The 15,582-nt window shown below is 44.1% G+C and overlaps 1 protein-coding gene across 1 annotated transcript in view; it reads left to right on the top strand.

Annotated features, from left to right (window-relative positions):
• Positions 1 to 15,582, top strand: part of LOC116980022 (mucin-5AC-like) — a 110,303-nt gene that overhangs the window by 69,756 nt on the left and 24,965 nt on the right. Inside the window, exons 14-19 of the mRNA XM_033032092.1 lie at positions 2,160 to 2,237; positions 2,919 to 2,996; positions 3,342 to 3,548; positions 6,946 to 7,152; positions 7,726 to 7,800; positions 10,005 to 10,211. Coding sequence (XP_032887983.1) covers positions 2,160 to 2,237; positions 2,919 to 2,996; positions 3,342 to 3,548; positions 6,946 to 7,152; positions 7,726 to 7,800; positions 10,005 to 10,211 — 852 coding nt within the window. The remainder of the gene's footprint in view (positions 1 to 2,159; positions 2,238 to 2,918; positions 2,997 to 3,341; positions 3,549 to 6,945; positions 7,153 to 7,725; positions 7,801 to 10,004; positions 10,212 to 15,582) is intronic.

The following is a 15,582-nucleotide window of genomic DNA, read 5'->3' as shown; positions in this document are numbered from 1 at the left end:
GGATCTTATAGAAACTTACAAAATTGGTTGGACAGGCTAGATGCAGGAAGATGCAGGAAGATTGTTCCCGATGTTGGGGAAGTCCTGAACAAGGGGTCACAGTTTAAGGATAAGGGGGAAATCATTTAGGACCGAGATGAGGAAAACTTTTTTCACACAGAGAGTGGTGAATCTCTGGAATTCTCTGCCGCAGAAGGTAGTTGAGGCCATTTCATTGGCTATATTTAAGAGGGAGTTAGATGTGGCCCTTGTGGCTAAAGGGATCAGGGGGTATGGAGAGAAGGCAGGTACAGGATACTGAGTTGGATGATCAGCCATGATCATATTGAATGGCGGTGCAGGCTCGAAGGGCCGAATGGCCTACTCCTGCACCTATTTTCTATGTTTCTATGTTTCTATGTTAATATCTACCTATCCTAACCCCATTTGCCTGCTAATGCCTCATATCCCTCTGAATCTTGCCTATCCATGTAACTGCCCAAATATGTTTTAATCTTTGCAATGTTATCCGCCTCTACCACCTCCTTTGGCAACTCATTCCATTAACCCATCACGCTCTGTTTGAAAACCCGACCCTTCGGTTACCTTAAAATCATTCCCTCTCACTTTAAACCATTGCCTTCTAGTTGAAGACTCCAGTACACGAGGGCACTGATGCTTCACATGACGTGATAAATCTCTATAAAGTCAATCCTCAGCAAGATTGGACCAGGGAGAGAAGGGCCCTGCCTATCCAATAACCCATCACATAAACCCTACAGAGAAGGCAATATTCCCATGAATCTTTACTGCTTCCTCTCCAACTTAATCACACCCTTCCAATAGTTTGGTGACCAGAACTGCACAGAATACTCCAAGTGTAGCTTAACCAACAAGTTGTACAATTGGGTCATGGTGTTTCAATTACTACACTCAATGGCTTGCCTGATGAAGGCCAGCACACCGCATGCTTTCTTCACAACTCTTACCACCTGCGTTGCCACTCACAGGGAACTATATATGTCCCCTAATGTCCTGATGTTTAAAAACACTCCCCAGGCTCTACCATTCACTGTGTAAAACTTGTAGTGGTTTATCTTCCCTAAATGCTTCACGTTACATGGCTCTGAGCTAAATTTTGTACCTAATTTGACCTTTCACCCTGGATCCCACAATAATGTAATTTCCCTATAATCAAATACAAGCTGACAACTGGTGCAGTGAAATTTGAGTTACCATGCAGCACACAGATTAGATTAACACAACACTATAGAATGTAACATAAAACATAAAAACATCCCCCCACAGCGGAATCAACATTTCCCACTGTGAGGGAAGGTAACAAAGTTCAGTCTTCTTGTTAACCCGTGGTCGGGGCCTATTGAGGCCTCCCCAGTCGCCGCAAGGGCGGCCCGATGTTTCAGGCCATCTCGCCGGGAAGATGGAACTCCGGCGTCGGAAGAACACTCTCAACGGCCTGGAGTTTCCAATCGACCGCTTCCTACCGGAGACCGTGGCTCCCGAAGTCCACAGGCCGAGCTGGGCGGAGCTCCAACACAGGCGATCCTCGGCGAAAGATCCCAGGCTCCGCGATGTTAAAGTCAGCACCACCCGTGGCTGGAAGCTCTGCAGACCACAGCTCCACGATGTTAAAGATGGCAGTCCCAACACTCCGGTGCTCCAACACACCGGTAAGGCAACGCCTGCTCTGCAATGATACTTCAGTGCTGCGCCGCTGCTGAAGCTGAAGCTCTGGCCGATCTCCGGCAGGAAAGGCCGCACCAATCCAGATGGTAGGCCGTGAGGAGGGGGCGAAGAAGCGGCTCGGAGGAAAGACGCATCCTCAACCAGGTAGTGCCTGAGAAAAACAGTTTCTCCCTGACTCCCCACATGACCTCTAAAACGAAACTTTTCGACAAAGGATGAAAGGGCGAACAGCTGCAGGTGAGGCTGCCACACCCGATGACGCCACCAAGCGGACAAGCTGACAATCACAAGTTATTTATCGTCTTTCCAAATACAAATAAATCAATTTCCTCAGAATCCCTTGCGGTAACTTTAGGACCACTTATATACGGTCTAACTTTACTTCCTATTCCAGCTTGGCTTTTGTTAAACTGCATATGGAGATTATTAGCCTGGACACATTTTAAGGCTGAATATTCCTGTCATTTTTGCAGCTACAACAATAGGTCCTGGAACGACAACATCGCCAACATCCACGACAATGACTGTCATTTCCACCAGATCAAAATTTCGTGAGTATTCACTAGTTTTGCCAACAGGATTTTTACCTGTTACATGCTATGTATGAAAATTGTGCCAGAATTGTGTCATGATGTTTCAATTACTCCACTCAATGGCTTGCATGATGAAGGCCAGCACACCGCATGCTTTCTTCACAACTCTTACTACCTGCGTTGCCACTCACAGGGAACTATAGATGACCCCTAATGTCCTGATGTTTAAAAAGACTTTCCAGGCTCTACCGTTCACTGTGTAAAACCTGTCGTGGTATATGTTCCCTAAATGCCTCGCGTAACATGGCTCCGAGCAAAATTATGTATCTAATTTGCTCTATCACCCTGGATCCCATATATTCCAAGCTTCCAGCCCAACTTATGGGAAATGTCAAAGTCTATGCTAAGTTCCATGTGGATCATGTCCACAGTTCTGCCTTCATTTTTCCCCGGTGATCTCTTCAATTATCACAATAATGTAATTTCCCATAATGAAAGACAAGCTGACAATCACAAGTTGTTTATCTTCTTTGCAAATACAAATAAATCCTATTCCTCAGAATCTCCCGCAGTACCTTTCAGACCGCATATGTACGGTCTATCTTTACTTCCAATTCTTGCTTGGCTTTTGTTAAACTGAATTTGGAGATTATTTGTCAGGACACATTTTAAGGCTGAATATTCCCGTAATTTTTGCAGCTACAACAATAGGTCCTGGAACGACAACATCTCCAACATCCACGACATTGACAGTCAATTCCACAGCATCAGAATCTCGTGAGTATTCAACAGTTTTGCCAACAGAATTTTTAACTATTACCTGACACGTATGTAATTTATGCCAGAATTAAAGGAATATTCAAGAAGCCCATTATATATATACATATATAAACGCAATAAACTCTGCTGGATCTGGAGAGGAGGTCCATGTGGAGGAGTGAATGCCACCTGAACACAAGTCGTGGTCTGATCAACCGTGGCTGGGTCGCCTGGATGAGGGTGTCTGATGTTGAAAGACCCGAAACACCCAATGACCCCAGGTTACATCACTGACGATGTGTTCAGGAGCATCAATAAATGTATTTTTATTAATAAGACTGAATCTCCTGGTCATTTTTGCAGGTACGACAACAGGTCCTGGAACGAATCCTAAAACTGAGACATCAACAACAGAACCATTTTTGCCAACTACATCACCAAACTTCAGAACCACTTCAGGAACCACAAGCGCTGTTACACCATCAGCTACTGACATCCCCACTCAACCATTGATAAATGAATCCACAGCATCTACGACAATGGCTGTCAATTCCACAGCATCAGAATCTGGTGAGGATTGGACAGTTTTGCCTACAACATTTTTACCTCTTACCTGCCAAGCATGTAAATTATGCCTGGATTTAAAACATATTCAAGAAGATCATTATATATATCAGCACAATAAACTCTGCTAAAGTGACATCAACTGTCAGCATCAATATTTACAGGTTTGACATCAGGTAATCACATTGACTTCAATTACTCATGGTGATTACACTGCCTGCACCTATATAATTAATGTTTTTACATCTACTTCAACAACATGCAGCACAGCAGAGCCAACTTCTACAAGAAGCACCAATGAAACCTCTACAAGCGACTGTAAAGTTATATCGTCAATGACAAGAATCACCACAATGTCTGCAGCAAACATTACACAAATCTGTGCATTGCAGATTCATCGAGTTATACAACACAGAAACAGGCCCTTTGCCACATCTTGTCCGCACTGAACATAATATGTGAAGAGAAAAAGATTAGTTAAAACAAATGTAGGTCCCTTGCAGTCAGAAACGGGTGAATTGATCATAGGGAATAAGGACATGGCAGACCAATTGAATAACTACTTTGGTTCTGTCTTCACTAAGGAAGACATAAATAATCTGCCGGAAATAGCAGGGGACCGGGGGTCAAATGAGATGGAGGAACTGAGTGAAATCCAGGTTAGCCGGGAAGTGGTGTTAGGTAAATTGAATGGATTAAAGGCCGATAAATCCCCAGGGCCAGATAGGCTGCATCCCAGAGTACTTAAGGAAGTAGCCCCAGAAATAGTGGATACATTAGTGATAATTTTTCAAAACTCTTTAGATTCTGGAGTAGTTCCTGAGGATTGGAGGGTAGCTAATGTAACACCACTTTTTAAAAAGGGAGGGAGAGAGAAAACGGCGAATTACAGACCAGTTAGTCTAACGTCGGTAGTGGGGAAACTGCTAGAATCAGTTATTAAAGATGGGATAGCAGCACATTTGGAAAGTGGTGAAATCATTGGACAAAGTCAGCATGGATTTATGAAGGGTAAATCATGTCTGACGAATCTTATAGAATTTTTCGAGGATGTTACTAGTAGAATGGATAAGGAAGAACCAGTGGATGTGTTATATCTGGACTTTCAGAAGGCTTTCGACAAGGTCCCACATAAGAGATCAGTATACAAACTTAAAGCACACGGTATTGGGGGTTCAGTATTGATGTGGATAGAGAACTGGTTGGCAGACAGGAAGCAAAGATTAGGAGTAAACGGGTCCTTTTCACAATGGCAGGCAGTGACTAATGGGGTACCGCAAGGCTCAGTTCTGGGACCCCAGCTATTTACGATATATATTAATGATTTGGACGAGGGAATTGAATGCAACATCTCCACGTTTGCGGATGACACGAAGCTGGGGGGCAGTGTTAGCTGTGAGGATGATGCTAGGAGGCTGCAAGGTGACTTGGATAGGCTGGGTGAGTGGGCAAATGCATGGCAGATGCAGTATAATGTGGATAAATGTGAGGTTATCCACTTTGGTGTAAAAAACAGGAAAGTAGATTATTATCTGAATGGTGGCCGATTAGGAAAGGGGGAGATGCAACGAGACCTGGGTGTCATGGTACACCAGTCATTAAAAGTAGGCATGCAGGTGCAGCAGGCAGTGAAGAAGGCGAATGGTATGTTAGCATTCATAGCAAAAGGATTTGAGTATAGGAGCAGGGAGGTTCTACTGCAGTTGTACAGGGTCTTGGTGAGACCACACCTGGAGTATTGCGTACAGTTTTGGTCTCCTAATCTGAGGAAAGACATTCTTGCCATAGAGGGAGTACAGAGAAGGTTCACCAGACTGATTCCTGGGATGTCAGGGCTTTCATATGAAGAAAGACTGGATAGACTCGGTTTGTACTCGCTAGAATTTAGAAGATTGAGGGGGGATCTTATAGAAACTTACAAAATTGGTTGGACAGGCTAGATGCAGGAAGATGCAGGAAGATTGTTCCCGATGTTGGGGAAGTCCTGAACAAGGGGTCACAGTTTAAGGATAAGGGGGAAATCATTTAGGACCGAGATGAGGAAAACTTTTTTCACACAGAGAGTGGTGAATCTCTGGAATTCTCTGCCGCAGAAGGTAGTTGAGGCCATTTCATTGGTTATATTTAAGAGGGAGTTAGATGTGGCCCTTGTGGCTAAAGGGATCAGGGGGTATGGAGAGAAGGCAGGTACAGGATACTGAGTTGGATGATCAGCCATGATCATATTGAATGGCGGTGCAGGCTCGAAGGGCCGAATGGCCTACTCCTGCACCTATTTTCTATGTTTCTATGTTTCTATGTTAATATCTACCTATCCTAACCCCATTTGCCTGCTAATGCCTCATATCCCTCTGAATCTTGCCTATCCATGTAACTGCCCAAATATGTTTTAATCTTTGCAATGATATCCGCCTCTACCACCTCATTTGGCAACTCATTCCATTAACCCATCACGCTCTGTGTGAAAACCCGACCCTTCGGTTACCTTTAAATCATTCCCTCTCACTTTAAACCATTGCCTTCTAGTTGGAGATTCCAATACACGAGGGCACTGATGCTTCACATGACGTGATAAATCTCAATAAAGTCAATCCTCAGCAAGATTGGACCAGGGAGAGAAGGGCCCAGCCTTTCCAATAACTCATCACATAAACCCTACAGAGAAGGCAATATTCTCATGAATCTTTTCTGCATCCTCTCCAACTTAATTACACCCTTCCAATAGTTTGGTGACCAGAACTGCACAGAATACTCCAAGTGTAGCTTAACCAACAAGTTGTACAATTGGGTCATGGTGTTTCAATTACTACACTCAATGACTTGCCTGATGAAGGCCAGCACACCGCATGCTTTCTTCACAACTCTTACCACCTGCATTGCCACTCACAGGGAACTATATTTGTCCCCTAATGTCCTGATGTTTAAAAACACTCCCCAGGCTCTACCATTCACTGTGTAAAACCTGTAGTGGTTTATCTTCCCTAAATGCTTCACATTACATGGCTCTGAGCTAAATTTTGTACCTAATTTGACCTTTCACCCTGGATCCCATATATTCCAAGCTTCTGGTCCATCCCGAACTTATGGGAAATGTCAAAGACTATGCAAAGGTCCATGTGGACCATGTCAACAGTTCTGCCTCAACAATCCTTTTGGTGATCTCTTCAATTACAACAATAATGTAATTTCCCATAATCAAAGACAAGCTGACAATCCCAAGTTGTTCATTGTCTTTCCAAATACAAACAAAATCCTATTCCTCAGAATCCCTTCCAGTAATTTTCAGACCACTAATGTACAGTCTATCTTTACTTTCTATTCCTGCTTGTGTTTTGTTAAACCGAATAAGGAGATTATTTGTCAGGAAACATTCTAAGACTGAATCTCCCGGTCATTTTTGCAGGTACGACAATAGGTCCTGGAACGAATCCTAAAACTGAGACATCAACAACAGACCCATTTTTGCCAACTACATCACCAATCTTCACAACCACTTCAGGAACCACACGCACTGTTATACCATCAGCTACTGACATCCCCACTCAACCATTGATAAATGAATCCACAATATCTACGACAATGGCTGTCAATTCCACAGCATCAGAATCTGGTGAGGATTGGACAGTTTTGCCAACAGCATTTTTACCTGTTACCTGCCAAGTATGTAAATTATGCCTGGATTTAAAACATATTCAAGAAGGTCATTATATATATCAGCACAATAAACTCTGCTAAAGTGACATCAACTGTCAGCATCAGTATTTACAGGTTTTACATCAGGTAATCACATTGACTTCAATTACACATGGTGATTACACAGTGATTGCAAAGTTCGCTCTTTCACCCTGGATCTCATATATTCCAAGCTTCTTGTCCAGTCGACCTTATGGGAAATGTCATAGGCTATGTAAAGGTCCATGTGGACCAAGATCTCTCGGAGATCTCTTTAATCACCATGATATTATAATTTCCCATAAACAAAGGCAAGCTGACAAACCCAAATTGGTCCTTGCCTTTCCAAATACAAATAAATCCTATTTATCAGAATACCCTCCAGTAACTTTCAGACCACTTATGTTGGTCTATCTTTACTTCCTATTCCTGCTTGGCTTTTGTTAAACTGAATAATGAGATTATCTGTCAGAACACATTTTAAGACAGAATATTCCCGTCATTTTTGCAGCTACACCAGGTCCTGGAATGTCAACATCTACAGAATCTACGACAATGACTGTCAATTCCACAGCATCAGATTCTGGTGAGTATTCAATAGTTTTGCCAACAGATGTGTTAACTGTTACCTGCCAAGCATGTAAATTATGCCAGAATTAAAAAAACAAATAAATAAATATATATATATATATGCAAAATAAACTCTGCTAAAGTGAAATGTCTTGTCAGCATCAGTACCTACAGGTTTTATATCAGTTAATCACATTGACTTCAATTACTCATGGTGATTGTACTGCCTGCACCTATATAAGTACGTTTATTGGCCAAGTATTCACATCCAAGGAATTTGCCTTGGTGCTCCGCCCACAAGTAACAACATGACATACAGTGACAGTTAAGAATGACTCAGAAAACACTAAACATTAATAATAATAAAACATTAATGATAAAACACCATTGATCAAGCATGGGAACTAACAAAATACCACATCAAAGGGAGGCTACAGATTTTTGGCTGTTGAGTAGCGCAACTACTTGTGGATAAAAACTGTTTTTATGTCTGACTGTGGCAGCTTTGGCAATCCGGAGTTGCCTTCCAGAGGGAAGTGAATCAAAGAGTTTGTGGCCAGGGTGAGAGGGGTCAGAGATGATCTTGCCTGCTTGCTTCCTGGCCCTTGCAATGTACAGTTCATCAATGGAGGTAAGGTTGCAGCCAATAACCTTCTCACCTGATCGGACGATTCGCTGCAGCCTCCAGGTGTTGTGCTTGGTGGCTGAGCCAAACTAGACCATGGAGAAGGTGAGAACAGACTCTACGATGGCCATATAGAATTGGACCATCATTGCCTGTGGCAGATTGTGCTTCCTCAGCTGCTGCAGGAAGTACATCCTCTGTTGTGCCTTTTTGACTGTGGAGTCAATGGTAGCCCCCCACTTAAGGTCCTTGGAGATGATAGTTCCCAGGAACTTAAAAGACTCCACAGATGTAACTGTGGTGTTGTTGATGGTGAGTGTGGTGAGGGGAGGGGGAGTTCTCCTAAAGCCTACAATCAATTCCACTATCTTAAGAGTATTGAGCTCCAGGTTGTTGCGATGGCACCAGGACACCAGCTGTGACACTTCATGTCTGTAGGCAGATTCCTCCCCATCTTGGATCAGTTCAATCAAGGTTGTGTCATCCGCAAACTTGAGAAGCTTGACAGAGGTGTCTGTGGAGGTGCAGTCGTTGGTGTAGAAAGAATAGAGGAGAGGAGAGAGTACGCTGCCTTGTGGTGCTCCTATGCTGAGCGTTTGCGGGTCCGAAATGTGCTTTCCCAGTGCTGCTTCCTGTCTGTCAGGAAGCTGGTGATTCACCGACAGAGGGGTTCAGGCACAGTCAACTTGGAAAGTTTGGAGTGTAGTAGCTCTGGCACAATGGTGTTGAATGCAGAGCTAAAATCACCAAACAGGATCCTCGCATAGGTCCCCTGGCGGTCTAGGTGCTGTAGGATGAAATGCAGGCCCAGGTTGACTGCATCATCCGCAGATCTATTGGCCCGACATGCAAACTGCATAGGGTCCAGCAGGGGGATCGTGATATTTTTCAGCTTGGCCAGCACAAGGCTTTCAAGTGTCTTCATGACTACAGAGGTCAGTGCGACAGGCCTGTAGTCATTAAGACAAGTAATCCTTGCCTTTTTGGGTAAAGGGACAAGAGTAGACACTTTGAAGGAGGCTGGGACAGTACATGTTTGCAGGGACTGGTTAAAATGTCTGTAAAGACTGGTGCCAGTTGTTTGGCACAGGTCTTGAGAGTAGAGGGGGAAACATTGTCAGGTCCTGGAGATGATTAATGTTTTTACTTCTACTTCAACATTATGCAGCGCAGCAGAGCCAACTTCTACAAGAAGCACCAATTAAACCTCCACAAGCGACTGTATAGCTGTATCGTCAATGACAACAATCACCACAATGTCTGCAGCAAACATTACACAAATCTGTGCATTGCAGATTCATAGAGTAAAACAGCACAGTAATAGGCCCTTTGCCACATCTTGTCCACACTGAAAATAATACCTGCCTATGGAAACCCCATTTGCCTGTCAATGCCTCATATCCCTATGAATCTTGCCTATCCATGTAACTGTCCAAATATGTTTTAATCTTTGTAATGATAACCGCCTCTACCAACTCCTTTAGCAACTACAGTCTATCTTTACTTCGTATTCCTGCTTGTGTTTTGTTAAACTGAATAAGGAGATTATTTGTCAGGACACATTCTAAGACTGAATCTCCCGGTCAATTTTGCAGGTATGACAACAGGTCCTGGAACAAAACCTAAAAATGAGACATCAACAACAGACACATTATTGCCAACTACATCACCAAACTTCACAACCAATTCAGGAACCACAAGCACTGTTACACCACCAGCTACTGACATCCCCACTCAACCATTGATAAATGAATCCACAACATCTACGACAATGGCTGTCAATTCCACAGCATCCGAATCTGGTGAGTATTGGACAGTTTTGCCAACAGCAGTTTTACCTATTACCTGCCAAGTAAGTAAATTACGCCAGAATTTTAAAAATATTCAAGAAGCTCATTATATATAATAATAATAATAATAATAATAATAATATCTTTTATTGTCATTGCACGTCAGTGCAACGAGATTTAGTGTGCAGCTCCACTGATGTACAAGAAAGGTAAATAAATAAAATACATAAATAAGCAAGCTGAATTGATTGACGTGACCATCTGAGGGAGACTGTCCAAAGGGGGTGGGTGGGGGGGCACTCATTAGGGCCGGTTCAGAGCCGCTATAGCTCTTGGGATAAAACTGTTCCTGAGTCTGGAGGTTCGGGCGTAGAAGGCCTTGTAACGTCTGCCGCAGGGAAGTAGTTGAAACAGACCATGGCAGGGGTGTGATGAGTCCTTATGGATGCTGAGGGCCTTCCTGAGGCACCGCGTGTGGTAGATGCCCTCCAAGGCTGGTAGCTCTGTCCCGATGATCCGCTGCGCTCTGTTGACGACGCGCTGAAGAGCTCTCCTCTCCGCCTCCGTGCAGCTGAGATACCACACAGAGATGCCATACGTTAGTATGCTCTCTGTGGTGCAGCGGTAGAACGTTGTCAGCAGCTGTTGGGGCAGACCAGTCTTTTTTAATGTCCTCAGGAAGAACAGTCGTTGCTGTGCCTTCTTGACCAGCGCGGCGGTGTTTGTGGACCATGTGAGGTCTTCTGAAAAGTGAGTGCCCAGAAACTTAAAGCTGGACACTCTCTCCACACTTTCCCCATAAATGGAGATTGGGGCGTATTCTCCAGAATGGGACCTCCTGGTCAATAATCAGCTCCTTGGTCTTGGAGGTGTTTAGTGCCAAGTTGTTATTGGCGCACCAGTCCGCCAGGTTCTGCACCTCCGCTCTGTAGTTTGTTTCATCACCGTTGGTGATCAGCCCAATCACTGTTGTGTCATCTGCAAACTTCACGATGATGTTCGTGTCGAATGCAGGGACACAGTCGTGAGTGAAGAGGGAGTAGAGCATGGGGCTTAGTACACAACCCTGTGGTGTGCCGGTGCTCAGGGTGATGGTGGAGGACAGGTGCGGGCCCAGTCTCACTGCCTGCGGTCGCTCCGTGAGAAAGTTCAGGATCCAAGCGCATATCGGTGAGCTGAGGCCTAGCTGGTGGAGTTTGGTGGTGAGCTTGGTGGGGATGACCGTATTGAATGCAGAGCTATAGTCAATGAAGAGCATCCTCACATACGTGCCCTGTCTGTCCAGGTGAGTCAGGACAGTGTGAAAGGCCAGAAAGATGGCATCCTCTGTCGATCTATTTGCCCTGTATGCAAATTGATGGGAGTCCAGTGAGGCAGGGATGCTGGATTTAATATGGGAGAGGACCAGCCTTTCGAAGCACTTCATATATCAGCATAATAAACTCGCTAAAGTGCCATCACTTGTCATCATCTGTACTTACACATTTTACATTAGGTAATCACATTGACTTCAATTACTCACGGTAACTTCACTCTTCCTACACCCATATAATTTATGTATCCAACCCTTTACATCTACCTCAGCAACATGCAGCACAGCAGAGACAACTTCTATGGGAAGCACTAGTGAAACCTCCACAAGCGACTGTACAGATGCATCATCAATGAAAACAATCACCTCAATGTCATCCGCAAGCATTGAGCAGATCTGTGCTTTACAGGTTTATAGATTTACAACTCAGAAACTGGCCCTATGGCCCAAATTGTCAATGCTGACTAAAATGCCCATCTATACTAACCTTATTTTCCTGCGAATGCTCTGTCTGTCTGTCTGTCTGTCTGTCTGTCTGTCTGTCTGTCTGTCTGTCTGTCTGTCTGTCTGTCTGTCTGTCTGTCTGTCTGTCTGTCTGTCTGTCTGTCTGTCTGTCTGTCATTAAAACTCTCATCTTGTTTGTTTGTTTGAATGCGTGCATATGCGTGAGATCCCCAAACCCCGCCGAAATTGTACACGATAACGCCACTATTTTGGGCCCACCTTGTCCTGTGATGTAAATGAAACAAGTTTCGTTCAGATTGATGGTATATTTTACAAGTTATTCACATTTTTAATTTTACAAAAACCACTTTTGCAAAAATCACTTTTCAACTTGACCTGCCCGTTAGCCGCGTTCAACGTCACAATGACATCACAATGGGATCCCAATTATCTTTTTTTTTTAAATTGCTATTTTCATTGACTTTGATTTTATTCAAATAAAAATTTCCCTTTCAATCAAATTTTTCCGTGTTCATTAACAGCTAACATTGTGTTTAGGTTATTTTAACGAAAAATGCGATTTAAATGTGAATTTAATTAAAAAAAAATTTTAATCGCAATTTCCATTGACATTGATTTATTTAAAAAAAAATTTCCCCTTATAATCAAAACAAATCTCCATGATTTTTTTGTGCTTGTACTTGCCTGGCATCACTACTATGGCTCTATGGGTAGGTTTCTTTCTGCTTTACAAATGCCACCACGGGTCCTCTATTCACTTTATTAACTTAATTTCAGCCAACAATGGCACAACATTGGCAGTTTGGTGCAATATTGTGTTGGGGGAGCGGGCCTAACGGGTCCTATATATTACTCAAACTCTCAACTTGTTTGTTTGCATGTATGGGTGTGTGTGAGTTCTGGAATCTCCGCCAAAGTGGTACACGATAGAGGTACAATTTTTGGAATGCGCAGTTTGGTGAAATATTAGGGGAGTGGGCCCAATGGGTCTCCACTTGGTCTATTCACCTTGTTTCTATATGTGTTTGCCGGTTTTTACCTATAATTGCACAAAACCTGTACACGATAGCGCTACAATTTTTGCACCACCTTCATTGTCCTGAGATATCATTTAAACAAGTTTCATTCACATTGAAGGTATATTTTAGTTTACTGACATTTTAAACTTGACAAAAAACACTTTATTTTCCACTTGCCCTGCCCGTCAGCAGTGTTCCACCCCACAATGACATCACAATGGGTTCTCATTTACACAAGAAAAACCTCAGTTTTAAAAAACACAGCAGTCCCATCTCACAATGACGTCAAGGGGATATGAAGGGAGACAGATTATGGAGGGAGGGAGTAACTGAGGGTAGGCGAAAGGAGAGGGAGGGAGAGGTGAGGGAGGGAGTGGGGGAAAGGAGGAGAAGAAGGGAAAGAAGAGGGAGGGTGAAGAGCAGGGGGGCGTTCTGCGGGATCAAGGGCAATGGAGGAGGATAGTGGAAGGAAGCGGGATGGCGAGGTAATGGAAATATTAACGTAAAGTTATTAACTTTATCTTAATCCCGGATTTCATTTACATGAATAAATATAATTTACAAAAAACCCCGCAATTTTCACTGTGAGGGTGGGAGAGGGAGGAGGTTTCATTAAAACAAAATTGCCATTTTCATTGGGGGGTGGGACAGGGGGTAGGTTTCATTAAAAAACCAGTTAAAACAAAATTGCGATTTCCATTGTGAAGGGGTGGCATAGGGTGCCGGTCTCATTTTTTTTAATCGCAATTTTCATTGTGGGGGGTGGGATAGGGGGGAGGGAAGGAGTGTGGAGCAAGGAGATAAAGGGAGAGTAGGGGGTAGGAAGGGACAGGGGTTAAGGAGGGAGGGAGTGACTGAGGGTTGGGGAAAAGAGAGGGAGGGAGAGATGAGGGAGGGTGTGGGGGAGAGGATGAAGAGAGGAGAAAGAAGAGGGAGGGTGAAGAGGAGGGGGAGATAGTGCTGGGGATAAGGGCTAATGGAGGAAGATAGGGGTAGGAAGAGGGATGGCGAGGCGCAGTTGAGAAGGTTACCATGACTTGCGTCACAACAGGGATATCTGGCATAACAACGGGAACCCAACAGCTGCGCCTGTGCAGTTGGGGGCTATGGGTGAGTGGTAGAGTATCTATATAGTATTAAAAGTGTGTGTGTGTCTGTCTGTGTGTGTCTGTGTGTGTGTGTGTGTGTGTGTGTGTGTGTGTGTGTGTGTGTGTGTGTGTGTGTGTGTGTGTGTGTGTGTGTGTGTGTGTGTGTGTGTGTGTGTGTGTGTGTGTGTGTGTGCGCGCGCGCGTCTGTCTGTCTGTCTGTCTGTCTTTGTGTGTGTCTGTGTGTGTGTGTGTGTGTGTGTGTGTGTGTGTGTGTGTGTGTGTGTGTGTGTGTGTGTGTGTGTGTGTGTGTGTCTGTCTGTGTGTGCGCGCTCAGTGACTGAGTTGCCAGCCCAAGAATCTGGCTTTTCATTCCTTGGTCCGCCAGCACCACAAACTGAAACTCCGTTATTGCATTTTGCTAGCTGATTCACTTTATATACTATTAAAACTGTGTGTGTGTTACATTCACTGATGCACTCCTCAAAACATTTGGACATATTTATGTACACGTTTTTTAATAAAAATCCCACACCCCCCCACCCCCCCTAACTCATTTTATCGCCTCCTGCTGGCCAGCGACCATAACGGCTGCTGATGCCCGGCTCTGCTGCAAAAACGCCAACATTTTTCCCAACCGCTGGTGCCCGGCCCGGCTCTGTCACGCTGCCTCAAGCCAAACATCGGATCTTCAACCCACTCTTTGGCTACACTACTTTGGTAGTCTGGGGGGTCTATCTTTGCATCTCTTACTTTTTCTCTCTCTTGTTCTTTCTCTTTTCTTTTCCTTTATTTTAATGCTAAAAAGTCAAAATTGAAGCTGTACATTAACTGTATAATTTTATGTGCTGTTTGTTCTACTCTTGTACATTTGCTTTTAAATAAATAAAAATTAAAAAAAAAAGACAATTTAGTGACAGATTCTTGGGCCAGAGAGGCCTTCTGATCGCCTAGATGCTTCTGTACCCCCAATGGCTTTCCACGTACAACATGTTATTAGTACAAATGAAGCAGAAAACTGCCTCATTTCTGTGGGTGGCCTTTACCTGTTGTCCCAGAGAGCCACAGAGGGGCTGGGAAACATCCTGGGCGTTTTGTCTTTTAATTAATGGCCTCTTACCTACCCTGCTCGCAGCGCCAATTTGTTGCGGTTACCAATACTCGCAAATAACTCAGGAGATGCGGAGAATTTAAATATATATATATATACTAGACCAAGTGCAGACCCGTTGGGTCTGTTCCCCCAATGAGCGGTTGTGGGGGGGGGAGGTGGCATGCAGCGTCACACACACTAACTATCCCCCCCCCCACACTCACGCTAATTACCCCCCTTGATATTATATTAATATTATTAACTTGCTCCTTTTACACCATAACCACCTTATCTACTGATGCATAGCCCCCAACTTGCAGTCACATCTAGAGAGGGGGGGGAAGGGGGGGGGGTAGAGAGTGAGGGAAGAGAGAGAAGGGGCAGAGACAGAGAGAGAGAGCCAGAGACA

The sequence above is a fragment of the Amblyraja radiata genome, chromosome 13 (assembly GCF_010909765.2).
Source record: "Amblyraja radiata isolate CabotCenter1 chromosome 13, sAmbRad1.1.pri, whole genome shotgun sequence".
Classification (NCBI taxonomy): domain Eukaryota; kingdom Metazoa; phylum Chordata; class Chondrichthyes; order Rajiformes; family Rajidae; genus Amblyraja; species Amblyraja radiata.
This window is presented reverse-complemented; position numbering and strand designations above follow the sequence as displayed.